The sequence below is a fragment of the Camelina sativa genome, chromosome 2 (assembly GCF_030686135.1).
Source record: "Camelina sativa cultivar CO46 ecotype springtype chromosome 2, ASM3068613v1".
In the NCBI taxonomy this organism is placed as follows: Eukaryota; Viridiplantae; Streptophyta; class Magnoliopsida; order Brassicales; family Brassicaceae; genus Camelina; species Camelina sativa.
The window spans coordinates 27,614,630-27,639,914 of NC_141881.1; the positions used below are offsets into that span (position 1 = coordinate 27,614,630).

Here is a 25,285-nt window from a genome sequence, read left to right on the forward strand (position 1 = left end):
CCCAAACGTCGATCCACAACTAAAAGAAGTCAAAAGCTTTCCTTACAAAGAAACCTTCTGAGCAGCTTAGAAGGTTTCGTAGGACCTATCCCGTGACCTATGAAAGTTCCCTCCATCACCAATCATTCTCCACAAAAATAATATTATTTTTATTTTTATTTCCTTTATTTTTTTTTTCTTATTTATTTAATTTTTAATGGGAGGAGGATCCCATTTTCTAAATCTTGCTCTCTCTCTCTCTCTCTCTCTCTCTCTCTCTCTCTCTCTCTTCCTTCGTTTCAATATCCGTTTCTCCGATTTAGGGCACCAAAATTGTAAAAATCTCCGCTCTTTCCCCCAATTTTACTCTTTCATAAATCTTCTTCGGGATCCTAACCCTTTTCGCTTCCTGGGTTCCGCGTAATTGGTCAGTGCTATTCTCCTTCTTCTTCTTCTTCCTCCCGTACGCTCCTTGTTACTGGTGAGTGTGTTAACAGATTAAAAAACACGCGAGTTTTAGGGTTTTCTGAGTTCAGTTTTGTAAATCCTAGTATTGATAATTGCATCTCGGTAGTTCAATTTAGGATCCTGTGTTTGCTCAGTCGTTTTTTTACAGGAATATGTATTGATTGAATTATGCTTTTGCGTTGATTGTTTTTGGATCCTCGTGAGTTTTTTACTAGTTGCAGATTTATTTCCATGGTTATTGTTCCTGGATGAAAGCTTACTCTGCCAAAAAATATATGAGCATATCAATCTTACTTTGAAAGTTTCTAGAGTAAATTCGTCTGGTGCTACTCCATGGTTCATAAGATTTTATGTTAAAGCACTGTGTCACCTTTGTTAGTTTATTGAATTCATCCTTTTTATCAGGCTATTTATGTTCGTGTGTTGTTGTTTATTCCTTCTCAGATTGTAAGGCGGTTCGCCGAATGATATTTTGTCTCGAGTGAGTGATCGTCAGTTCGTGCAATGTCAAACCTTCATGTAACCTTCCTTTTCCCCTTAAATCTTTATATTTTGGTTTTTGAACTTGAAGAATATGTTATTGTCGTTAGGCTATCGTTTGCTTAGTTGTGCGTACCATCTGTCCTCTATTAACTCTTGGGTTTTGGCCTTTTTTTTTGCAGTCATCTCTCAATGGTTCTGCTTCGAATTTACCAGATGGGTCGGGCAGATCTTTTGCTGCTTCTTATTCTGGACAATCTGGTGCACCATCTCCCTCTTTTCATCATACCGGTGGGTCTAATACTACTTATTTTGATAACGTTGTATATCTTTGTGAAGTGCTCAACTTATGTAGCTTTTGAAAACAAAAAAAATTATGCAGGAAACCTTCAGGGACTTCATAATATTCATGGGAGCTATAATGTCGGGAACATGCAAGGTACACTTACATCAAGAAACTCAAGTATGAATAGTATACCATCTCCTGGGGTTCAACAACCTAACGGGAGTTTTTCCAGTGGACGATTTGCTTCAAACAATCTACCTGTTAATCTCTCCCAGGTGCTATGTGGTTTAATTTTTTTTTGAAAATAACTGCTCTGGTTCTAAATATGTGTCTCATAGTATACTACGATGATTGCTTTGTAGTTGTCTCATGGTAGCTCACATGGGCATGCGGGAATCCCAAATAGAGGAGGTCTTAATGTTGTTGGCAACCCTGGATTCAATAGTAACGCAAATGGAGTTGGTGGTTCTATTCCTGGAATTCTCTCTACATCTGCAGGACTCAGTAATCGTAATAGTGTTCCAGGGATGGGAATATCCCAATTGTTGGGAAATTCAGGTCCTCGAATAACAAATTCAATGGGAAACATGGTTGGTGGAGGTAACTTGGGGAGGAATATTAGCTCTGGTGGGTTGTCTATTCCTGGTCTGTCTTCACGACTAAATTTGGCAGCAAATAGCGGATCAGGAATAAATGTTCAGGGACAGAACCGAATGCTGGGTGGAGTACTTCCTCAAGGTATATATGATTTGTACAGTTCATTCCATTTGCTGTCTTCAGGTTTTTTTGCCTGTAAGTCGATAAAACTGAGCTTTGTTTATCTTGTTATATCGCTGTTAAAAATAACGGATTATAAATTTTGCTTCATGGACATGGAGAACACCTTTTTACTATGGGTCTTTGGTATAGTAGCTAGGGATTGCTGTGGAAATTAAGTAAAGAAAGTAATTTGCTTTATAGCAACATAAAATAACTAGTCATTTAGGGAGGTGGATTGATATCAGCAGTTGAACTTCTTTTGCCTCACATGGACATGCAATAAGTTAACAGCTGTTGTATGTGGAATTAGAAGTAAAAAACTGATTGCAAGATTGTGTGGTACAGGATCTCAGGTCATGTCTATGCTGGGGAACTCCTATCATACTGGTGGTGGCCCACTTTCTCAGAACCATGTTCAGTCAGTTAACAATATGATGCTCAGTGATCACTCTAACGACAGCTCTCTTTTTGACATCAACAACGATTTTCCTCAGCTCACAAGTCGTCCTGGATCTGCTGGTGGCACTCAAGGACAACTAGGTAGTCAGTTTATCTGAAGATCTTTTAAAATGATTTTCCATATCATGTTTCCCTCATACTCTTGTGGTGGTGTTTCTAGGTTCATTAAGGAAACAAGGTTTAGGAGTCCCACTTGCCCAACAAAACCAAGAGTTCAGCATTCAAAATGAAGACTTTCCTGCCCTACCGGGATATAAAGGTGCTGGTCTTTAATTGTCGATAACTTTGTATTATATTGTGCATAAAGTTGTGTCTTGCATATTTAATGTGCGCAAAGTGAGTAATATCTTCTCTAGTTTCCCCTACTGTGAAAAGTTTTCCCCAGTGTTATTCTCCAAAATCTTATGAAAGTCCGTTTCCAGATGGTCTAGATACTTAGGAAGTTCATAAACTTATTAACTGCCGCATATTATAGCTTATTGCATGAGAATATGATAGGTGTTCCTGACATATTGTCTTCTTAATGCTGTAAGCTGAACATGCTGGATCGATCATTCACAAGCGTAGTAGATTTTTTGCAGGTGGTAATTCTGATTATCCTATGGATTTGCATCAGAAAGAACAACTCCATGACAATGCTATGTCAATGATGCACTCGCAAAACTTTTCTGTAAGCTATAGACTGTTTCAAAGTTCACAAAGTGATTTCCTACCTTTTTCTATTGATATGGTTGTTGATGTGGTAATTAATATTTGCAAATTTGCAGATGGGTAGATCTGGTGGTTTCAACTTGGGGGCAACATATTCATCACATCGTCCACAACAACAACAACCACAACATGCTTCATCCGTGAGTGGCAGTCTCTCCTATCCCTATCTGTATACAGCCAGGAATTTCTTCAATTTGCATATCTCAAATATATAATCATCTTGTGGTTATCATTGTTAATTCTTATCATTGTTAATTCTTATTTAATACCAGACTGGTGGGCTACAGGGTCTTGGTCTTAGACCACTAAGCTCTCCCAATGCAGTTTCCAGTATTGGTTATGACCAGCTTATTCAGCAGTATCAGCAGCATCAGAATCAATCCCAGTTTCCTGTGCAACAGATGTCATCAATCAACCAATTTAGAGATTCTGAGATGAAATCGGGACAGTCAGAGGCAGATCCTTTTTGCTTGCTTGGCTTGTTAGATGTGCTAAACAGGAGCAACCCTGAATTGACCTCACTTGCTCTTGGCATAGACTTGACGACGCTAGGCTTAGATTTGAATTCAACGGGAAATCTCTACAAGACATTTGCGTCCCCTTGGACCAATGAACCGGCAAAGAGCGAGGTCGAGTTCACAGTACCAAATTGTTACTACGCCACACCACCTCCACCGTTGACTGTAAGTTTCCTCTGATCTTGTGAGTAGCACCAACGATATATTTACTCTCACTTCTTTTCTCGATTTTGTTGACAAATGTGTTATCATTTCCGTTTGTTGCAGCGAGCAAGTTTCAAAAGGTTCTCCTATGAGTTATTGTTCTACACATTTTACAGGTCTGTTAATAAACCAGCATTTAACGTCACATTTGCCAACTCATGAATCATCTTTGTCCAATTAAACTAATTGCTTTCCTCTAATTATTGTTCCAGTATGCCAAAAGATGAAGCACAGCTATTCGCAGCAGATGAACTGTATGTTTGTTTTCTCTACCATGTTCTTTGATTATTCGTTAACTCCGCTCTCTTGAGGCTTGAGACTTATGAGTTTGATTGACATGTTGCAGTTATGAAAGAGGTTGGTTTTACCACAAGGAACTCAGATTATGGTTCTTCAGAGTTGGGGAACCTTTAGTCAGGCAAGCTACGCATGAAAGGGGAACATACGAGTACCTCGATCCAAATTCGTTCAAAACAATCCGAAAGGTAAGCCAAAGATTAGTGCAGGGATATCCTATTTCTTTATTCTTGAATTTGCAATGTTTTATAGTGATATTTTTTTTTTTTGGGGATGGTTATTGTAGGAACATTTTGTTGTCAAGTACGAGCTCATGGAAAAGAGACCAAGCTTGCTGCAGCATTGACGACACTTAGGTTTGTTCAATTAGTAGCATCTTTACAGTGTAAAGCTTTTCTCTTTATTTCTGTCTGCAAGCTCCATTGATTAGAAACCAAACCATCTCACATTTTCAATTTTTAACCCCAAGTTTTCCAAAAAGGTAATCGCAGTTACTTTCCTTGTTCATTTCTTCTGGCTCAATCAAATAAGTTGATATTTGGATCACAATAACTGAGAGTAGAATCGAATAAATTTAGATTTCCTTTTTCTAGTATAATATTGTACTTTGTTTAGTAAATATGGTTGTAAACGTAAACGTGGCTCAGTTCTTTGTATAAATGGGGACAGAGTCCATTAAACGATTGTTGACAATCTTGGAAATTTGGTATCAACTGTTATTGGAAAAGGTTAATAGAATTTTCTTTTGGTCTAAAGTTAAGGGAACCTGAAAGGAAGAAGTTAGTCTCCAATTTTGACCTTGTCCTTTGTCCTCTGATTTAGACTTTTTTGTTTTTTTGTTATTCCACTTCCGGTTACTGAGTTCTCGTATTCAGCTTTTGCCACTCTAATCATCTTTTTTTGAGAATCCTGCAACTTACTTGCATATAATCCACTCTAAACTTACTCGCATATAAACGTTCTAGAGTAAGTTGCAGAGTTTAACTTTGACTTACTCGCATATAATCCAATACTTCGATCAGAGTTCTCTTTCCAACAAGGTAATCGCAGTTGTTGAAAATCTTATTTTATTGCATAACATGAACGGGCAATAAGTTGAGATTTGGATCACAATAACTCACTGGAATCAAATAAATTAGATTTCCTTTTTCTATTATACTGTGCCTGTTTAGTAAATAATATGGTGTCTGTGTTTGTAAACGAAAACGTAACTGAGTTCTGTGGTAAATGAGAATATAGTTTTATTTAAATTATGGAGAAATGGGCCCAAAAGAGAGATGGGGTTTTAAGAAAAACGGTCTGCTTCACTGAGCCCAATATTGATATTCAAAGGGGATGAATACAAACATGATAGTAATACACCCAAGAAACGGCACGTCGTTTACATGCCAGCCAAAGATTGTATGTCGTTTTTGTTTCAACCACCGAAACTTCATGAAATGCCAAGAAAACTCTGGTCACTTCATGATGTGATTATTATGTCGACTCTAGACAACAAACGAAGGTTTTAGAAAAAGAGCATGTTCTTTTGATCTTTTCTGTTCAAGAAATTTGACGAACGTTCTGTCTTCATCCATTGATTCCTATAAATATGGATCCCTTACCTGATTTTAGAAATCAGATCAAAGCAACAAGAAAACCAAGAATCAAATTATTAAAAAAAATCAAGAATCAAAACGTCACTTGAAAAGAAAGCAACGAGCGATGTCTCTAATCCCAAGCATTTTCGGAGGACGTAGAACAAACGTCTTCGATCCCTTCTCGCAAGACATATGGGATCCATTCGAAGGACTCTTCACACCATCTTCTGCGTTAGCAAACGCTGCATCCGCTCGGGACGTGGCAGCGTTTACAAACGCTAAAGTTGACTGGAAGGAAACTCCGGAGGCACACGTGTTCAAAGCAGACTTGCCGGGACTGAAGAAGGAAGAGGTGAAGGTTGAGGTTGAAGACAAGAACGTTCTTCAGATCAGTGGAGAGAGGAGCAAGGAGAACGAAGAGAAGAACGACACTTGGCACCGTGTGGAGAGGGCTAGTGGGAAGTTTATGAGGAGGTTTAGATTGCCTGAGAATGCAAAGATGGAAGAAGTTAAGGCGACAATGGAGAACGGTGTGCTTACGGTTATGGTTCCGAAAGCTCCCGAGAAGAAGCCTCAAGTCAAGTCAATTGATATCTCCGGCTAATTGAACATGAAAGATGAAGATTTGGTGTGTCATGGTGTGAAAGTAAAAAACGTGTGTGTGCTTAAATTTGTGGTGTTTGGTTTGTTGTTTTGTGAAATTGTCGCTTTTTTCTGAAAAATCATATGAATGTAACATCTTATTATAATGAATAAACGAGTGTTCCTATAATTAAAATCAGTCGCAAATTATACTTTGGCTTTTCTTCCCCTAATTCCCACTTCCTTTCAAATTTCAAACATATTATAACGACTATGGAATATGATTAAAGATATAAAATGGGCTGATCATAAAGTAAAAAAGAGGCAAGAGGCAAGGGACCTAAACAACAACATGATCATCATGCTCTATTTCATGATCTATGTTTTGAAATAAAGTTAATAGGAAAAGTAGGCGTAATAACCGCAACACAAATTATTCCAAACATGGCACTTGCACATTATGAGGAGATTGAATCATTTTATATAACGTGAGATTGGTTATCGGGAATAGCCTAATTAAAGCATTAATGAGTACCTGTTTATATTCGTCAACCCTCCCACTGACCATTGTTATCAACCTCTCTGTTTTTTCCTTTAGAAATTTATTGTAATGTCAGCTTCCTATGTATTCATTCGTCAAGCAACTTGCATTTGAATTTGTTGTACTTGTATATAATAATAACTCTATTCAAATTGTGTGGACTCGTACACCAACTTGAAGTAATGTACCACCAAAACTTTTATAGATTGTCAATGAGACTCAGACCCATAGTCACTAATTAAAATCAGACATGGGTGAGAGCTACTTACAATTGTCTTTTACGTAAAATGTCTATATGTGTTAATTAAAATCTTCAAGCGTCAGATATAAATCATTGTATTTTCTTGTCGTTGAGTAATCCACAAAGTTCCAACAAAGAATAGAATGATTTAAGATTAAAACAGGAGAATTCAATAATTTAACTACATATGTGCACACACACGTAACTTCAATAAAGAGATTCGATACGAATACGATCTTACATCACTTGTAACCACACATATTTTAATGTCTTCTTTAAGAAAGCTAATAATAATAAAAATAAGCAAAAAATATCTCAATGACTACTACGTCCACCACCACGAGATATACCCGTAGTCGACGAACCGGTACCGGATCCAGACCCAGACCCGGATCCTTTAGTCGAAACACTCCCTGAGCCTCTAGACCCAAAGTAAAGATCCGACAAATAATTCCCAATATCCTCAGGGGTATATCTGAGAACAGCCTCGTTAGCACCAACCAAACCGGACCGGTTCAACCGATGAAACTCGTTACAACCCAGCGTAAGTTTCTGACTAACCGAGATTTTAATCTGGTCCCTTAATTTCGGGTCCGGTATAACCCACGAAGTCTGTTTCCGGTACGACGTCTCGAACTCATCGTTAAACCTACCCACCAGCTCCTTCGCCTCCTCCGGCGACATCTCCTCCTTGGGATTCTCCGGTACCAAATCCATCACTTTCCCCCACGCCAGCTTCTCGAACTTATCAGCGTAAAGCTTCACCTTCGCCTCGTGCTTAACCACCCAATCGTCTCCGAGAAGAAGCTTCAGATTCGACGATCGGACCTTAACGACGACGTATTGGAGATTATTCGCGAGGAAGAGATAAGCCAGAGCTACGTCCTTATACGGCTGAGCTTTACCGTCGATTTTACAAAGCGTGAGCAGAATCACCCACGCGATGCGTACGGACACCGGAGAAGAGTACAAATCCGCCGGATGAGCTTCATCTCCTCCGCCGCTGATGTATAAAGAATCCGGCAACGGAACCGCCGCCACCGTCGGCTGCCAGTTTTCGAAAATCGCGGCGATGGACTCGTCGTAGTCGGCGAGGAAAGAGAGGTAGTTCATAACGTAACGAGTCAGAGGATGAACACCGCCGCCGACGACCGTAACTTTCGACGTCTCTTTCTGAATCGCGGATTCGAAATCGTTCATCATCGACCTCGCCGCGTCACCGAGTCTAGCTAACGAGTTAATCACCTGAGATCTAACCGGTGCGCCTGAGTCAAAGTAAAAGATTGACTCGATCTCAACGAAGAGGTTCGCGAGAGCTTCGTACATATCAAGAAACCTAAACATCTTCTCCGGAGTTAGTTTCTTGATCTTGGAAGCAAACTCAGGGAACGTGAAGAGAATCAAAGCTCCTTCTTGAGTGATCTCAGTGAAGGAAGACTCAACGATGGGACCAGAGGATGAGAAGACATGATCAGCTAAGATCCTCTCACCGAAGAAGAGAGATCGAACAGCTAGCTTCACAGCTTTTAACCAAGTCTTGATCTTGGTTTCAAGAACTTCCCATTCCATCTTCTGAATCTGATGGAGTGTGAACCTCTCCATCCCTAAGTTATAGAGAGTCTCGTCAACGATCGATCTACGTACTGTTTTGTAAACCCTAACGCATTCTTTAGCGTAACCGGTTGAGATCATACAGTCAGCGATCATCTTGAGATCATCCATTGCGTCAGCATCACCGCCGGAGAATCTATGCTCTTCTTCCTCTGTGTTGGTTTCTTCGTAAGTGTTTTCGTCTTCTGAGTCGGAGACACTGACCGTAGTAGTCGAAGTGGTGAATCTTGAAGATTTGCAAGAACGTACGGAGACGCATTCAGGGTCTAGGTATTCGCGGTTTGCTTTCAAGACACGGTAGAACTCTGATTCGAGAAGCTTCATAGCAGATTGCATTAGGTTCTGTGCGTAGATTAGTTTATCGGATGAAGGGTTGACGGAAACCAAACGTGCATCGTGCTCTGTAAATGTCTAACGGCTTCGACGAACTCCTCTGCTTCGCGGCGGCTGTTGGTTGAAAAGAGGAACTCTTCTTCGGAGGTGGAAGAAGGAGGAGAAGGAGTAGTCCATTTTGATATGACGGCGTTGATGCTGCTCATACACTCTTGCACAGCTGATTCGGCTAGGGTGAGATGAGCTGTTTGTTTCTCAGGCGGTGGTGATGATCGGAATAAGTGTTTCCCCATTTTTTTTGCTCTGTTTTTTTCTTTAGTGGTCTCTCTTTTTTGTGCTTTGTAACAAAAAAAATTGAAAGTTTCTTTCTGGTTTGTATTTGCTTTTGGTATCAAGTGAAGAAGTTACAGATAAGATTAGGAAGGTGGAGGAGGAGGAAGAGCTAAATATATATAATAAATAATTAAAGAAACGACGGCTATTTCAATGGGAATAAAAGAGAGATACTGTATATACATACGTATATGTGAAGGAGAATAGTTGATTAGTCAAACGCGGTGTCAATTAAGACAAGACATTGGGCCAAAGTCAAAAGAGAAAGGGTTAGTTTATAGTCAATTCTGACGAAAGGAGTATTATTTACATTTATTGCCTTCATCTGCAGCTGTGAATATTTGTTAAAGACTTAAAGTTACCGTTTCGACAAGGAGTACTACTACTATTAATTAGTAATATTTAAGGACCGATGTACTATTTCCCCCTCGGAACTATCGTATCTTGCCAGATCCCCATCGATCTTTGATCTCGTACCAGTTTCCCTTCGAACTTATAATCTCCGTTTATTTCCCCCCGAATCCATACTTCTACGCCTATTTCCCCACCGAACTATGAAACCTCGCATAATTTCCCCATCGTGTTGGTTCTAATGGTTTACTGTTTTGTTTAACCAAATGCTGAACCGTAAAAACCAAATTAAATCAAATTAAACCATATTAAACCGGTTTACAACCCATTACAACCCGATTAAACTATCTAAACCTAAAAAACACAAAATCCCCAAATCGATTTTGCCCCTTTCTCTCGACGAACCCTAAATTCGCGAAATCGCGAAATCGATTTTGCCCCTTTCTCTCGGCGGTTGCAATGGCGATGGTCCCGGTAAATCATGTTCCTAATCCGCCTCCTGGAGTAGATTTCGACGCAGAAGCTGAGGATCGCGATGAGTTTCATATCAACAAGTTGGCGACAGATTTTACGGAAGCCGAGGAATCGATTCGTCATAACGTGTACCCAGAAAGCGACGATGAGGATGAGGAACGTGTTCGTAGTGGTGGTGCGAGTAGGGGGACTCCCATAGTTCGTGGTGATGGTTCAATGTACAAAGCGCAAAGCTTCTACAATGGAATCGCTTTTAAGGAGTGTGTTCTTGACTACGCACTTGTATCCGGTTGTAACTTGAAGCAATACAGGTACGATAGAGATAGAATCGGTTTTAAGTGTGTTGGTGCTAAGGGGAAATGTATGTGGAAAGTTTATGCGGCATGTTTGCACAATGAGTCGATGTGGAGGATTACATTGTACACGAACAAGCATATTTGTGTACCTAATGGAGAGTGTGAAATGTTTAAGGTGCCAGTGATAGCTAGGTTGTTTCTAGATAAGATAAGAGAAGAACCGGAATATTACATGCCTTTGAAGATGGAGCAGACTATAATGGAGAAGTGGAAGATATCAGTTACTAGAGGTCAATGTCAAGCTGCTAGGAGAAAGGCATTGGCATGGATAGAGCTTGAATATGACACTCAATTTGAGCGACTCAGAGACTATGGGGCCGAGATATTGGAAGCAAATAAAGGTTCTGTTGTAGAGGTAGAGACGGTGAAGAACGAGGCTGGACAGGATGTGTTTAAGCGATTCTATGTATGCTTTGATGCTCTTAGGAGAACATGGAAAAAATCTTGCAGACCACTAATAGGAGTTGATGGTTGTTTCTTGAAAGAAAAGATCAAGGGACAGTTGCTGGTTGCTTTAGGAAGGGATGCTGACAATGCTATCTACCCAATGGCTTGGTGTGTTGTTCAAGTTGAGAACACTGATAATTGGTCATGGTTTGTGAATAGGCTGAAGATCGACTTGGAGTTAGGTGATGGGGATGGTTACATTATGGTGTCTGATCGACAAAAGGTTAGAATGTGATTTGATATGTTTATATTTTTGACAAAGGTTGCATCGACACCATGTTAATCATGTTTTCTTTGTTTCAGGGTTTGATTAAAGCTGTTGAGTTAGAGTTACCAAAGATTGAGCATAGAAAATGTGTTAGGCACATTTATGGTAATCTAAAGAAGAGGCATCCAGATAAGAAGCGGCTGAAGAAACTCCTTTGGGATCTAGCTTGGTGCTACAATAGTAAAGACTATGAAGAGGCATTGGAGAGGATCCATGCATACGATAGTAAAGTTGCTGAAGATGTTATGAAGACTAAACCAAAGACTTGGTGTAGGGCGTTCCACAAGATTGGCAGCTACTGTGAGGATGTGGAAAACAACTCTGTGGAGTCCTTCAATAGCACAATCAACAAGGCAAGAGAGAAGCCATTTGTGGCCATGTTGGAGGCTGTTCGAAGGCTTGCAATGGTTCGAATTGCTAAGCGGTCTGCACTTTCTCATTCGCACGAAGGTTAGTAACACTATACTTCTTTTATCTTTCATTTATTTTGTATTGAATTCTAAAGTGTAATGTGTATTCATGTATTTGTCAGGGATATGCACTCCATATGTGAAACGCTTCTTGGCTGAAGAGCATAAGGCAGCTTCTATGTGCTTTGTTCCTCCCAGCACAAATGGAGCTTATGAAGTTTACCGGGGATATGACAAACACAGAGTCAATTTGAATGAAAGGACTTGTACCTGCATGAAGTTTCAGATATGTGGAATCCCCTGCGAACATGCTTATGGACTGATACTCAAGAAGACCTTGGAAGCTGAAGATTACGTGTGTGAATGGTTCCGAACTTTCAAGTGGAAAGAGAATTACACGGAGGGGATTGTACCACAAAGAGGTCCACACTATTGCCTTGCACTGGTGGTGAAAGTGTGCATCCACCACCAAGGGCAGATGATGAAAAGGTAGACAAGAAGAGGAAGAAAGGTGCTCATGAGTCACCTACCAAGAAGAAACCAAAACAAAAGAAGAGAATCATGCATTGTGGGATATGTGGTGCAGCTGATCATAATTGTAAGTACCACCAGAAGAAGAAGAATAAGAAGAATACAACACAGGTTAGTTATTTGATATTTGATTATATTTGATATTTGATATTTGATATTTGATTAAATTTGATTCTGATATTTGATTAAATTTGTAGGGTGGAACTCAAGTGGAATCTTCTCAAGGTTGTCTTACTCAAGATAAGTAATTGGTGGATGAAGTAATGTGGAGGATTAGAACAAGGCAAAGTGTTTTTTTTTGGTATTATGACCTGTTTCAGAACATATGTTGTTCTGCCTTAGTGTGGTCTTTTGAACCTTATTATTAAGCCTTGTATTTTGGCCTTGATGTTCTACTCTTTTGAACAATTGTATGGTCTCTTTTGATCAATGAATTCTACTCTTTTGAACAAATTTGTATGGTCTCTTTTGAACAATAGAAGAGATGTCATCATATTAGCTTAACATTGTCATCATATTAGCTTAACATTGAACCTTAACATTGAACCTTAACATGTCATCATGATCATACAACCAAATACTAAAACAATTATCATCATATTAGCTTAACTAGACCGATCATGATCATACAACCAAATACTAAAACAATTATCATCCTATTCATCCTTGATTTGAATTCATCTTTAACATCTTCAATCCTCTCAAATATCTCTTTCTCAACCTCCATTACCATCTTCTTCTCAAGCTCCATTTGCAGCTCCATTTGCATCTTCTTCTCCTTCATTGTCTCTGATATGAACTCTTTCATTGTCTCCACCTCATCCAACAAAGCCTCATCGACCCATTTGAAAACGTGATTGTCATTCATAAGCTAGACCATAGACAATTGATTTGGTTATCATTTAGAACCGATCTAATAATAAGCTAGACCATAAATGTGATTGTCATTACCTTATTTCCAGCTGCATACACACACCGAAGGTATTGTCGATTTGGGTTATGGTCGGATTTGGAAGTTTTGGCCACAATTGTTTCTCCACACCAACATCTCTTAGGTACACCAACAATTCTTCCTCTTTCGCGAACATTTGTCGAACAGCTCGAAGATCCAGAAATATTGCTCATGATTTTGAGAGAAAGAGAGAGAGATTTCTTATTCAATTTCGATTTTTAGGGTTCTTAGTTTCAATTTGGGGATTTTCGTTTTAAAATAGAAGAAGGAGAAGTCGGGTCGGGTTGTATATTTTACCCGGGTTCTAAATTGGTTTCACACCGGTTTAACATGGGTTTCTATTGGGTTTTGTACCAAAACCGTGTAATCGTGGTTCGGTGGGGAAATAGGCGTAGAAGTATGGATTCGGAGGGAAATAAACGGAAATTATAAGTTCGAAGGGAAACTGGTATGAGATCAAAGATCGATGGGGATCTGGCAAGATACGATAGTTCCAAGGGGGAAATAGTACGTCTGTAAATTTTAGTACTAGTGTCGTTTATTCCAACTTTACACCAACCAAAAAGAATGATCAATTCTTTTATAATGTTTAAAAACTTGTACTATATATCCTAAAGGTGTTCAATGTCACGAAATTGCCAAACTCTTTTAATCTTTATGTTGATTAGCTGAAAATCCTTGGCTTTGTTTGGGTTTATGTAATTTATGTTAGTACTAAATCTATGTACGTCATCTATGATTATTGATAAAAACTATAAACAATATAGTTTGGGAGAGTTGTTGAAACCAAAGAACAAAAAGAGAGATCCAACATTGTTGAGTGTAGACCCTTCTAATAAAAATATATAATTTATAAATGATGATCTTATATTATAGGAAACTCTCGTGCGCACAGCAAAACTTTGTAGTATGATAATAACATTGATGTTAATTAGTCCGTGTGATACAGTTATGTTTTGTCTGTTTTTTTTTTTTATGTAAACAGCTTGATTTTTTTCTGTGTGGTATTAACTGCATTGATTATAGAATACAACTGTTAATTAGCTTTTCTACAACACATATACTATAAGCTAGTTTAGTTAATTTAGCTCTGTCGATTATGTGAGGAAGCTTCCTTTTCTTTCTGTTTATGTAAGTTGAATAATTTACGTTATTACGTCCTGCCGCCACATAAATGATAATCCACAGATTTCTTTTAATAAGATGTTCAAAGATCCTAAATTAGCCATAACACGACTAACACTATTCATAAACTTTTCTCCATCTCTCTTTTTAATCATGCTTTTAATAGACCAGGCAAAAGAAGACAATATCAAATTTTCCATCTATATAAACATTTTAAATATACATTAACACCATATGTTAAATATAAACAGTCAAACATATAATTTAAATTAAGAGTCTTTGATTTAATTTTATTTATTACAATTAGATATGTCCCACAGTCACAGGAAACGTTAAACTACATCTTACATTTCATACAAATTTAATATATATGATATAGCGATGATCCTTCCACTGTAGTTTTAGTTACTGTTAGTTACAGAAAGAATAATTTAGATGAAACCAGAATGGTTTGTCAACATATATTTGATATTGTCTTAATCGTTACTCATTGTTAAACGTTAATGGTTTTATGTGACAACAAATATATCAATTATTTTACATGACTCAAAAATCAACATGGGTTTTAATTAAGTTTTAATTCGGTAGTTTCTGATAAATTAAGAGCAGTTATCTTAGATCTACATTAAGTGGTTTCATAAAATGATATAAAATGACAGTAATCGACCGACCATCCTTTTAACTAAAAAGCTAATCCAACCGACAATCAAACGAAATGGAAGTTAACAAAAATCAACGTGAGGAAGGTAGCTTGAATGATATTCTAAATTAGTAATTATGTGTTTGAAGAATATTTAATGTTATTATTATAGTATTGGTTCTGTGAATTAGTTAGCTAACGGAAAAATTACAATAATTGTTTCTTTTTAATTTTGTCGTGGAAAAGTAAGATAATTCTAATAACGGGAAGACAGTGAAAAAGACAGAGAATCTAAAAATGGATTCACCATAAGTAACACGTGAGTCGAGTGGAAGTTGCCGACTAGCAATTCAAAAACATACGTATATGAATGGTCCTCATTCCCCCATTGCCCCTTGAGGCTTTGGATTAGACTAGAGCCGGCCGACCCACTTGTTCCCTTTTTAGAGCACTTAGTTGTCGACAAAAAAAAAAAAAAAAAAAAAAAAAAAGAGCACTTAGTTTTTGTTTTTTTTTTTGGTTCGAGTAATATAAAATTAAGAATTTGACCTTGTAAACTTTGACCGGTTTATTTACGGGTCTATCCAAATAACCTGTTACATTCTATTATGGATGGATAGTCTATCAAAGCAAGCAGAGTCTATTAAAGCGACATGTTTAACTTCGAGTTTGATACTAATCATATATACATTTGAATTCGTCATAAAATAAACATTATGTCGTTAACAAAAAATTGTTTCTTTTTTGGGTATGTGTAGCCTTTGGCTGATGCAAAAGGAGCTAGGAAACAAAAGATGATTGAGCTGCTGAAATCTCATGGCGGTTTATCTTATGTGAGTTTTTTTGAATTTCCTTCTGATCTTTGTAATGTGTATAGCTTTAGATTAGACATTGTTCGTTTTGTTTCATTCTTTAGGGTAGGTAGTGTGATTGCTATTGAAGATGAAAAAGCTCAAAAATTTTAGGAACTTTCATCTTCTCTCTGAAGTAGCTGCTTACTACAGTGTTGTTCGTTATACTTGTTTTCAGAGATTCAAAGAGATGCTTAAGTATTTCAATTACTCGTCCCTTTTTGTATCTTGCTGAGTACATTCTTAATGCAGGGTCAAAATGGAAGTCACTTTGAACCAAAGCCTGTGCCACCACCGATTCCAAAGAAATGTGACTGGGAAATTGAACCTGCTGAGCTGGATTTCTCAAATGCCGCAATGATTGGAAAGGTTTGTATTTTAAGCATTCTCTGTGTTTAGTTCAGTACGATGGAGTTTGTGTAGTGAGCTTCTTTTGGCTGATTGGAGGCTGATCGCATGTTTTAGGGTTCCTTTATTTGTGTTAGTCCATTGTTTTTATCCTCCCTCTGACTCTCAAATATGTTTTAGGACCATAAGACTTGGAAAGTTTTGGACCATAAGACCATAAAACTCTGTGATATCACATTTTTGGGAAGCTTATAGTATGTTTTTTTGTGGGATGTACAGACTCATGGTTTCAGGTGGCGTTCGTTTTGACTACCGGTATAAACAGTGCGTATGTGTTGGGATACTCAGGAACAATCATGGTTCCTTTAGGTTGGATTGGTGGTGTTGTTGGTCTTCTTATTGCTACTGCTATCTCTCTCTATGCAAATACTCTCATTGCTAAGCTTCATGAGTTTGGTGGCAAAAGACACATTCGTTATAGAGACCTTGCTGGTTTCATTTACGGTAATAAAAATAGACCAAACCACCTCTCTTTAGTTTGTTTTCTGTTTCTCTATCGTCTCTTTACTTTTATTGATATGAATATAAATCTCTCTTTCTATCAGGTAGACAGGCTTATCATCTTACATGGAGATTGCAATATGTCAACCTTTTCATGATCAATTGTGGATTCATCATACTAGCTGGTTCTGCCTTGAAGGTAGTAAACATTTTTATCTCTCTTGATTCTTGATTTCGTGAGCTGAATTTGTAAAATATTGGGATGTGTTATGTGTTTTTTTTTGCAGGCTGTTTATGTGCTTTTCGGGGATGATCATACAATGAAACTACCTCATTTTATAGCCATTGCTGGTTTGATTTGTGCTATTTTCGCAATTGGGATTCCTCATCTATCAGCTCTTGGAGTCTGGCTTGCGGTTTCGACCATCCTCAGTCTCATCTACATCGTTGTGGCTATCGTGCTATCGGTTAGAGATGGTATAACATTCAATATATACATTACTCAAGATTTTAACATTATTAATTTAAATAATTATTTTTAAAAATTTAAAATACTATTATTTTTTCTAAAGGACCAACTGTTGAGGGACACTAATGCTACTATCAAACTTAAGAAACTATAAAAATAAGATTAATATAATTGAAGGACAAAAATTTGTCCCACACCGCTGCACATGCCCTAAGACTTATTCTTGGCATGTCTCATTATGTGTTACATTTCATTCGTAACCCTCATTTTATTGTTTTCCTCTATTAGATACTTTATTTCTATCGTTTTAATCGGGAAATCACAAGACGAAACCCAAACTAATTCTTCCCACTGAAAATCTATATAGGTGAACAAACTGCACAATAAAAAACTTTTATTAAGACTAGCTCGTGAAAAGAATCGATCTCTGGTAATCTATAGAATAACTTCATATTTCAAATGGGAGTGACGATACCACTACAACTTATTTTTCTCATACATAATTTTGAAAACGTTCTCACTTAATTCATGGCAACGTATACAAATATACAATGTAATGAAACTCCCGTGTAGTTATTTAATTATAGTTACGTAAACCTACTACTAATTTACAACAGTTCTGAAATAATATGCATACATGACACATGAATTTTTATCGCGACTATAGAGTATGCACACACATCACACATATGTGTGGAATAACACATACGTAGCCATATGTAGGTGTATTAATTACGCAGATTATGCAGGTAAAACCTTCCTTATATAGGCACCGTTTGACTTTGAATTGGCAATTGTGAGTTGAACGAACTACGCGTCATGCAAAATATTTGCTTATATGTATAAACTTTCCTTTGATATTATTTTTAAGATTTGATGACCAAAATATTATTTTGTATATAATAAAATCGTATAACTTAACCAATCATTTAGTTTATTCGAAGGTGTGAATTTTGGACCTTTCGTTTTGACCTCGTCGTTGTATGTTTACGAATTTATAACTTCCTCAAGAAAACGTCTCCTTTTTAGTGTTTTTGTTTCATCCTTCGGTTATGATCAAATATTAAGTAAATAGTATCATATTCGATAGTTAAATTGATACTATAAAAGGAAAGACTATAATATCAAATCTCATTAGCAAAATTGTTTTCTTTTTTTATAAACTTTTTTTTTCTTACAACAAAATAGTTATTCTTCGAAAAGTATAAAACTTAAAGAATTTTGTGAAGGGTTATCTCCTCGTTTGAAGCATTCAAGTATTTGAAGAAAATTAAGAATAGTCCATATATATAAGACTGATACTCTTCAATCCACCATTAAAAAATGTAAGAGATCTTCTTATAATGTTTACTAGATCAATTCCTTATACGTTTTTTCTTTGAATCATTCTTCAGATGACGACCAGGTACATTATGTTACTGCTATATTCATAATTCAAAATGTTTTGAAGAATAATAATAAAATGCTAGAAATACAAAAAGGTGCCAATAACGGAAAGTCTTGTTGTTGAAAGTCAATCAGAAATTCTAACCACTTTTTCAATCTAAAAATTACACCAATTTTAAAAGGAAACCTTATACTTACTCTGTTTCACAAAGAGAGTCATTTTGACACATTGCACAAAAATTAAGAAAATCTTGAATTATACATATTCGTTCTTATTTAATAAATATTGATCATTCAAATTTAATAAAAAGAGCTTTGAGTTAAAGATAGAATAAGAAATTTGATGTAAAAAATTACATTAGAAATATAAAGTGACATTCTTTGTGAAACTAAAAAATCTGTGTAGAATGACACTTTTTGTGAAACAGAGAGAGTATAAAATAGAATATGAACTCAGTTTTTTTTTTTTTTTTTTTTTATATATATACAAAGCATGAATCTATTTGAGTCATATTGTGTATAACATTTCTACTAACCAACAAGAAACTCAATTTCATCCCCAAAGGAGTAAACTCATGTATTCATAATATAAGATATATAATCAAATCTACAAGAGATCCAACAACAAAATTTTAGAAAGATGAAACAAATACATATAGTCCACATGAATTCTAACTTCAGTTCCCTAACGTCTAGTTTCGTTTCGGTTTGTTTTGTTCTGAGGGTTATATCAAGAGCAAAAACCTCTAAATGGTGTTAGATATTTCGTTAAGAGCTCTCAGCCTTTTGATATTGAGGAAGCTCTGGAGGCGGTGGTGGCGTTGTTTGTGATTTTCTGTTCTTGTTCAGTAAGGTTTTCGCGTATAAAGAACCGAAAACGATGACCTGATCAAGCAAACTCGGTTAGTCAGATAATCAAAAGTATAACGTAAAGTTCCAAAAAGTGTAAAAGATGCAGAATATATACCGATCCAATACACTGCTCCCAGCTAAGAGGATGTGAAAACCAAATGCATGAGAGCATGATGCTTGCAAGCTATATAAAGACAGTTTAGTCAGATTAGAAACGGATCACGTTATTCAGATGGAGTAGCCGGATTGAGATCGAGTTTGCTTTTTACCTGTCTCGTCGTCATGATTGCAGCGAATGTCAGAGCACCAAATGTCCTAATTGTGTAGGATATGAAGAACTGGCTCGCTGTTGCAACCTGCACATTATGAGTCACTGGTAAGTTCAGTGGATAGTAAAGAGACAAGAGAGGGATCAATCAGTGGGAATCATGAATTTAAACATGCATGCATCTGGTGGACCTTAGACTACAAAAAAGGAAGCAATCAGACTAATTTGGACGAAACAACAAGGTCTTGTGGAAAGTGGAAGAATAGAGGAAACTTAAACTTACTGTGGAAAGCAGAGCGATGTCGAGTAAACAATCCCTATGCAGAGTAACAAAATCTATAGCTGGTAGTAAATGCCCTTGCAATATGAGTCCTACATTAAACATAAGAATCACAGAATGATAAGAATAGAGAATGATTGACCATATTGTGACCTTCTTTTTTAGGTTCTAAGCACCGAGGTTATAAGAAGAGATGAATTCTGACTATAAGAAACACGTTCAGAAACTAAGGAAGCAACTAATCAATCACATGTTACAGTCACTAACATATAAGCCAACTTTAGCCTAGTAATCATCAGCTGAAGCTTGAAGTAATAGTCATATATTAACCCAAACAAAACAAAATAAAGAGAAAGAAATCTTCTTCTTGTGGTAAAACGACCAGCCGAAGTGAACCACAACGGATAAAGATCAATGGTCTACTATCCAGAGAAAATGACTAGACAGAAAGATGTGACTCTTACAGTAAAGATTGCAGAGACAAGTAAAAATTCTCACCAGTGAAACTCAGAACACAAGAACAAAGTGTTGTGTAGAATATTTGGTTATGTATCTCCATATTATATCCCTTAAAAAGTTTGTCTTGGAATGTGCTTGTAAAGCCATCAAACCTGTTAGTTAGCCAATTACCAAATACACAATCATGATTCGAACTATCGAGATTCCTATTTTTAAACCAGAAAATAAAATCTCAGTATATGATCAGTGAAACTAGATACACATACCCAAGATAACCAGCCATAAGGGAAACACCCCAAACAGTATTTTCCCTTCCCTTATTGTACGGACTAACATCATCTCCTGCCTACAACTCAGATTTACATAAACAAACATCAGCACATCTAACCTAGATGTACCTGGTAACTGTGATACTTTCATTAACCGAAGCCTTTTATAATGATTGGGGTAATGAATATAGAGCAGGTTCATACCGGAAAAAGAATAAAGACAGAGCAACCAAGGGTCACCAGAAAAGCCACTAAATAGTCAAACCCCTTGTACTTCTTCTGCATGATGAGTGTTCCCCATACCTGTATAGAGCACAAATATAAGAATGTTGATACTAAACTCAAACGCATGTGCTTCCATCTCTCACCAATAAAAAATGTTACAACTTACCATTACAGGTATCATTTTGGCACATTTAGCAAGAGTTTGGACTGGGAAGCTGACATACTTGAGAGCCTGGAGGCAATACAGATAGCACAAAAAGCAATAATAGATATAAAAAAGGAGACATACAAAGTTCATTAAACTAAAAGGTGGAGGTGAAAGATAAAATCCCTACCTCGTATTGGCATGTTGTGGTTAAGATGTTAGTCACTGATATAAGGCAATATTTATAAACCGGAGCTACAGGATCCAAAACTTTCTTGCTTGCCTACAAATTAAAAAAAAAAAACCCCAAAAAGGGTTCTTAACAACTTTGGCAATAAGTATAAATATAAAACACAAAGCTGGGGTTTTTGCTAGTTATACCAGTAAAGCACAAGCAGAGACAGCTGAAGTAGTGAGCCGATTGCAAAAAACAAGAAACAAAGAGTGCCTAAAATACTCCTTGTTCACTCCATAAGGAACTCTCATTATCTTCTCCTACAAAAATTACACACAGAAAAGTCCTAATCACATTTAACAGAAGTAAAGGAAGAAACTTTCCAAAAAAAATTGAATCTTGAAAACAAAGACAGAACCTGAAGAACACCATAGATTACAAGAGTAGACATAATGCCAGAAACAGCAAATACACCTTTCCATAATTTCTTCTCCTTCACTCCGTTTACTAATGATGATTCCGGCTCAGCCATGTCCCCACATCCACCTTTAAACACAAAACCAATCATAAAATTAACCAATCTAATCACACAAATACAAGCTCCCTTTCGTAACGTAAGCGTACAAAAACCCACAGTAACTAGTGACTGTTAACACACACACCTTTGAGCTCGGAGATTTCAAACAAAACCAGACGACGGATATGATTACAATACAACAGCTGATCCGATGAGATCTGAGTCACTCTCTCTCTCCTTCTGTAAAGAGATTAAACCGCAATAAATTCTCCGGCGAGTTCTCCGTCTCGATCCGATTTGCTCCTCCACCGTCCTCTTTCTCTCTTTCTCTCTTTCTTTTTTATTCCTTTATTTCCGCCCTTTTTAAAGTTCTGTTCGTTGATGTTTTCTAAGTTACACGCCACGTCAGCGAACAGACAAAGGTCAAAACCTTCTAAACAAAACAGAGGGTTCCGTTTATGTGATCAACGTGTGAGCCCCTTGAGACAACACAAGATAAATCCTAAACTCGTGGTTGTGAACTCTTTTTCTTCCAACCTTAATTAATATGTCCGAAAATTTTAAAACTTCTTAAAGATTTGTGTTGTGTTAAAAACAACGACGAGAAGCAGCGAATCGTACGGCGAATAGAGATATATATGTTTAATCACGTAGATGGATTCTGTTTTATATCATCATCCTCGAATCTCTTTCGCTCAAAGCTTCATCAGTGGCTCGTATAGGTCTCCTAGGTTTGTTAATAATACTTGCTGGAGATTGAATGATGGTTTAAGTTGGGAGGTCAAGGCTAGTGGGAATGGTGATCGTAACGTGTTCGATGAAAGTCCTCTGAAAAGAAGAACCGATGGGTCGTCGTTGTTTGAGACAGTTGGCGCGAAAATCACGCCTGAGACTGTTAATTTCTTCGTGAGTGACGCAGAGGGTGATCCAGATTGTCCTACTCAAGGCTATTCCTCTATTGAACTTGCTCTTCAAGCTCTACGCCAAGGAAAGGTTTGTTCTTTGAGATTTCTCTTGAAGACGATTTGATAAAAAATTTCAGTTTGTATGGATTTTAGGTCTTACTTCATTTTTATTCAGTTTGTGATAGTAGTTGACGATGAAAATGGGGAAGTTGAAGGTAATCTGATCATGGCGGCAACTCTAACGAGTCCAAAAGACATAGCCTTTTTGATTAAGAATGGTTCTGGGATTGTCTCAGTTGGTATGATCAAAGAAGACCTCGAACGATTAAGCCTTACACTTATGTCACCCGAAATGGAAGATGAAGATTCCTCTGCTCCAACTTTCACAATCACTGTGGTAACTAACCATTTGCAAAAACTAGATTTAATTCTTAAGAATGTTTCGTTGCTTCTGAGTTCTGATTTATTTCTTGGTGACAAGGATGCAAAATCAGGAACATCAACTGGAGTATCAGCTTCAGACAGGGCGATGACGGTTCTTGCACTTTCTTCTCTCGAAGCTAAACCAGAAGATTTCAGGAGACCTGGCCATGTGTTCCCTCTCAAGTACAGAGACGGTGGAGTTTTAAGGAGAGCTGGTCATACTGAAGCTTCTGTTGATCTAATGATATTGTCTGGTCTACGTCCTGTCTCTGTTCTTTCAGCTATTCTTGATCAAGATGATGGATCAATGGCTTCACTACCGTATATGAAAAAGCTTGCTACAGAACATGACATTCCCATTGTATCCTTGACTGATCTAATCAGGTTAGAAAAGAATTAGACCATCTACAGTATTGAAAAGATAGAAAACTCTGTATACAAGTAAGTTTCTGAAGTTTTATATACTTGTTAGATATCGAAGAAAGCGGGATAAGCTTGTGGAGAGGATCACAGTGTCTCGTTTGCCTACCAAATGGGGTCTTTTCCAAGCTTATTGTTATCGATCTAAACTCGATGGAACTGAAAATATCGCCCTCGTTAAGGTATAAATCAAGCACCACTTGCTTCTAAATATTTTATCAATTTACATTGGTGTCATCTCAGATTTTAAAACTAGTTTTGTGTGTATGTCTCTGTCTGAATCGTGACCAGGGAAACGTCGGAAATGGTGAGGACATTCTGGTACGAGTGCATTCAGAGTGCTTAACAGGAGACATTTTTGGCTCAGAGCGGTGTGACTGTGGAAACCAATTAGAGTTAGCTATGAAGCTAATTGAGAAAGAGGGAAGAGGAGTCGTTGTGTATCTCCGTGGCCATGAAGGAAGAGGCATTGGCCTTGGTCACAAGCTTAGAGCTTATAACTTGCAGGATGAAGGACACGATACTGTTCAGGCCAATGTTGAACTTGGCCTATCCATTGATTCTCGCGAATACGGTATCGGTGCTCAGGTCAGTCATATTATATTGGTTTGTTTTGGTTACGTTTTACTACTACTAACCCATAGCCATTGATGGATATATAAATGTTTTCTCTTGGTTTGGGATGGTCCAATGTAGATGCTACGAGACATAGGAGTGAGAACAATGAGACTAATGACGAACAACCCCGCAAAGTTCACCGGTCTGAAAGGATACGGACTCGCTGTAGTTGGCCGTGTTCCGGTGGTGACACCAACCACCAAGGAGAACAGAAGATACATGGAGACCAAACGCAAGAAGATGGGTCACATTTATATATCTGATAACGATCACCCTTTGGCTTGACAAAATGCTTTTGATAAGAAACGAAACACTTATGAAATTTGTATGTATAATTTGATTCATTCTTGTGTAAACATCAACCATAGTTACTTCATGAATCAACAAGCTCTCAGAGTTAATCATACAACTTTTCAAAACATTGATATCATTTACTACATCAGTTGATTAAAATCACATCTAGAACTTGAATGAATGTAGAACTGCAGAGATTATTAGATGCTTCATCTCCCAAATGCAGCAATTGGTGCTTAGCTCTGAATCATGGCACTCACGCACTTGCTCCACTCTCACTACCTGATTTCTTGAACTAGACAACTAGACTTCACAAAATGCTTCAAAAATCCGATCATATACACACATATTTACACATTAGTAAAATAAAGTGTCATCTACACCAATGGCGGGAGATATAAGTTTCTCTCAGGCATTTCATCAAACACATTTGATGCATTTTTCTAAAGATCCTTCAATTATTCCTCTACTATACGGGTTGGTTCATATACTCATGTTTAATACTACAAAATCAGTATCTCTTCTAATAATAATCAGTATCACTTAATCACAGCAACGTCTCATATCAGCAATCTGAGGAATAAAAATCTCAATCAGGTGCAGAGAGTGTGTGTTTGTGAGAGAGAGAGCATCAGCAAAACCAGTAGTTATCAACAAGCAAACTTACCTGTGAAGTTCAGAGATCAAGTGTATCCCATCATCTGCTCTCTCTCTCTCTCTCTCTGTACCATACTTAAAAGTTATAATCCTAACTCATAATAAAATAAGGTTGTAATCAATTGAGGCAATAACACTACACTAAGCCTTAACCTAATTGAACAATGAATAAATGAACATCTAAGACTAGAGAACAACAAAGCAAGACGAAGAAGATCCATGTATGTCCTTCCTTAATTATGGCGGCGATGCAGGAAGGAGCTCACATATTGTATTTATATACAGCA

The 25,285-nt window shown here is 37.3% G+C and overlaps 6 protein-coding genes, 2 non-coding genes and 2 pseudogenes across 14 annotated transcripts; 5 read left to right on the forward strand and 5 right to left on the reverse strand.

Annotated features, from left to right (window-relative positions):
- The first annotated feature begins 180 nt into the window (after positions 1–180).
- LOC104737012 (putative NOT transcription complex subunit VIP2) lies at positions 181–4,668 on the forward strand. 4 transcript variants are annotated; one of them, XM_010457113.2, is made up of 14 exons: positions 181–460; positions 892–966; positions 1,110–1,218; positions 1,310–1,488; positions 1,576–1,951; positions 2,318–2,512; positions 2,592–2,690; positions 3,013–3,101; positions 3,199–3,282; positions 3,415–3,825; positions 3,928–3,980; positions 4,077–4,118; positions 4,211–4,349; positions 4,448–4,668. In XM_010457113.2, exons 2-14 carry the CDS (start codon positions 952–954, stop codon positions 4,505–4,507), a joined length of 1,851 nt encoding a protein of 616 aa, XP_010455415.1. In that variant the 5' UTR covers positions 181–460; positions 892–951; the 3' UTR covers positions 4,508–4,668. The 4 variants fall into 4 exon arrangements, with proteins under 4 accessions (XP_010455415.1, XP_087328370.1, XP_087328373.1 ...); XM_087472244.1 differs by having other exon boundaries at positions 196–406; XM_087472247.1 differs by having other exon boundaries at positions 199–460; positions 3,002–3,101.
- Positions 1,138–1,218, reverse strand: LOC147949268 (small nucleolar RNA snoR35). Its single transcript, XR_015586447.1, has one exon. It is a non-coding gene; the product is annotated as a small nucleolar RNA snoR35 (small nucleolar RNA).
- Positions 4,669–5,395: 727 nt separating the features above from the next.
- On the forward strand, positions 5,396–6,519 carry LOC104737022 (18.1 kDa class I heat shock protein). Its single transcript, XM_010457122.3, has one exon. It carries the CDS (start codon positions 5,866–5,868, stop codon positions 6,343–6,345), a length of 480 nt encoding a protein of 159 aa, XP_010455424.1. The 5' UTR covers positions 5,396–5,865; the 3' UTR covers positions 6,346–6,519.
- A 712-nt stretch (positions 6,520–7,231) lies between these two features.
- On the reverse strand, positions 7,232–9,489 carry LOC104737033 (exocyst complex component EXO70H1 pseudogene; annotated as a pseudogene).
- Positions 9,490–10,136: 647 nt separating this feature from the next.
- On the forward strand, positions 10,137–12,467 carry LOC147949269 (uncharacterized; annotated as a pseudogene).
- A 324-nt stretch (positions 12,468–12,791) lies between these two features.
- On the reverse strand, positions 12,792–13,489 carry LOC104756513 (uncharacterized). The gene is made up of 2 exons (XM_010479121.2): positions 13,171–13,489; positions 12,792–13,090 (listed from the first exon to the last, which is right to left on the reverse strand). The coding sequence occupies exons 1-2, from the start codon at positions 13,342–13,344 to the stop codon at positions 12,815–12,817; spliced, it is 450 nt and encodes a 149-aa protein (XP_010477423.2). The 5' UTR covers positions 13,345–13,489; the 3' UTR covers positions 12,792–12,814.
- A 2,706-nt stretch (positions 13,490–16,195) lies between these two features.
- LOC104756524 (proline transporter 1-like) lies at positions 16,196–17,231 on the forward strand. Its single transcript, XM_087470768.1, has 6 exons — positions 16,196–16,200; positions 16,253–16,308; positions 16,415–16,639; positions 16,741–16,835; positions 16,924–17,113; positions 17,209–17,231. Exons 1-6 carry the CDS (start codon positions 16,196–16,198, stop codon positions 17,229–17,231), a joined length of 594 nt encoding a protein of 197 aa, XP_087326894.1.
- Positions 17,232–19,042: 1,811 nt separating this feature from the next.
- Positions 19,043–22,046, reverse strand: LOC104737050 (UDP-galactose/UDP-glucose transporter 5B). 4 transcript variants are annotated; one of them, XR_015571305.1, is made up of 13 exons: positions 21,827–22,041; positions 21,583–21,710; positions 21,371–21,484; positions 21,180–21,272; positions 21,011–21,076; positions 20,824–20,922; positions 20,617–20,696; positions 20,480–20,502; positions 20,390–20,448; positions 19,895–19,983; positions 19,613–19,699; positions 19,459–19,527; positions 19,043–19,376 (listed from the first exon to the last, which is right to left on the reverse strand). XR_015571305.1 is itself a non-coding variant. In XM_019237465.2 (12 exons), exons 3-12 carry the CDS (start codon positions 21,473–21,475, stop codon positions 19,260–19,262), a joined length of 918 nt encoding a protein of 305 aa, XP_019093010.1. In that variant the 5' UTR covers positions 21,476–21,484; positions 21,639–21,710; positions 21,827–22,046; the 3' UTR covers positions 19,043–19,259. The 4 variants fall into 4 exon arrangements, 3 of the variants coding, with proteins under 3 accessions (XP_019093010.1, XP_087328385.1, XP_087328386.1); XM_019237465.2 differs by having other exon boundaries at positions 20,390–20,502; positions 21,639–21,710; positions 21,827–22,046; XM_087472259.1 differs by having other exon boundaries at positions 20,390–20,502; positions 21,827–22,046.
- A 127-nt stretch (positions 22,047–22,173) lies between these two features.
- Positions 22,174–24,451, forward strand: LOC104737066 (monofunctional riboflavin biosynthesis protein RIBA 3, chloroplastic). The gene is made up of 6 exons (XM_010457163.3): positions 22,174–22,674; positions 22,762–22,983; positions 23,068–23,393; positions 23,482–23,611; positions 23,721–24,017; positions 24,126–24,451. The coding sequence occupies exons 1-6, from the start codon at positions 22,336–22,338 to the stop codon at positions 24,330–24,332; spliced, it is 1,521 nt and encodes a 506-aa protein (XP_010455465.1). The 5' UTR covers positions 22,174–22,335; the 3' UTR covers positions 24,333–24,451.
- Positions 24,452–24,968: 517 nt separating this feature from the next.
- On the reverse strand, positions 24,969–25,037 carry LOC147949270 (small nucleolar RNA snoR101). The gene has a single exon (XR_015586417.1). It is a non-coding gene; the product is annotated as a small nucleolar RNA snoR101 (small nucleolar RNA).
- Between the last annotated feature and the right edge of the window lie 248 nt (positions 25,038–25,285).

Coding starts and splice junctions, on each gene's coding strand:
- LOC104737012 (XM_010457113.2), top strand. Junction 2,691..3,012: donor TGCCCTACCGGGATATAAAG/GTGCTGGTCTTT, acceptor GATTTTTTGCAG/GTGGTAATTCTGATTATCCT. Junction 3,981..4,076: donor TTGTTCTACACATTTTACAG/GTCTGTTAATAA, acceptor TTATTGTTCCAG/TATGCCAAAAGATGAAGCAC.
- LOC104737022 (XM_010457122.3), top strand. CDS start 5,866: ATGTCTCTAATCCCAAGCATTTTCGGAGGACGTAGAACAAACGTCTTC.
- LOC104756513 (XM_010479121.2), bottom strand. CDS start 13,344: ATGAGCAATATTTCTGGATCTTCGAGCTGTTCGACAAATGTTCGCGAA. Junction 13,091..13,170: donor TGTATGCAGCTGGAAATAAG/GTAATGACAATC, acceptor TCTATGGTCTAG/CTTATGAATGACAATCACGT.
- LOC104756524 (XM_087470768.1), top strand. Junction 16,309..16,414: donor TCCCTCTGACTCTCAAATAT/GTTTTAGGACCA, acceptor TGGGATGTACAG/ACTCATGGTTTCAGGTGGCG. Junction 16,836..16,923: donor TAGCTGGTTCTGCCTTGAAG/GTAGTAAACATT, acceptor TTTTTTTTGCAG/GCTGTTTATGTGCTTTTCGG.
- LOC104737050 (XM_087472259.1), bottom strand. CDS start 21,696: ATGGCTGAGCCGGAATCATCATTAGTAAACGGAGTGAAGGAGAAGAAA. Junction 21,273..21,370: donor TCTCTGCTTGTGCTTTACTG/GTATAACTAGCA, acceptor TTTAATTTGTAG/GCAAGCAAGAAAGTTTTGGA. Junction 19,528..19,612: donor CAATCATGACGACGAGACAG/GTAAAAAGCAAA, acceptor GTCTTTATATAG/CTTGCAAGCATCATGCTCTC.
- LOC104737066 (XM_010457163.3), top strand. CDS start 22,336: ATGGATTCTGTTTTATATCATCATCCTCGAATCTCTTTCGCTCAAAGC. Junction 23,394..23,481: donor TCCTTGACTGATCTAATCAG/GTTAGAAAAGAA, acceptor TATACTTGTTAG/ATATCGAAGAAAGCGGGATA. Junction 24,018..24,125: donor AATACGGTATCGGTGCTCAG/GTCAGTCATATT, acceptor GGTCCAATGTAG/ATGCTACGAGACATAGGAGT.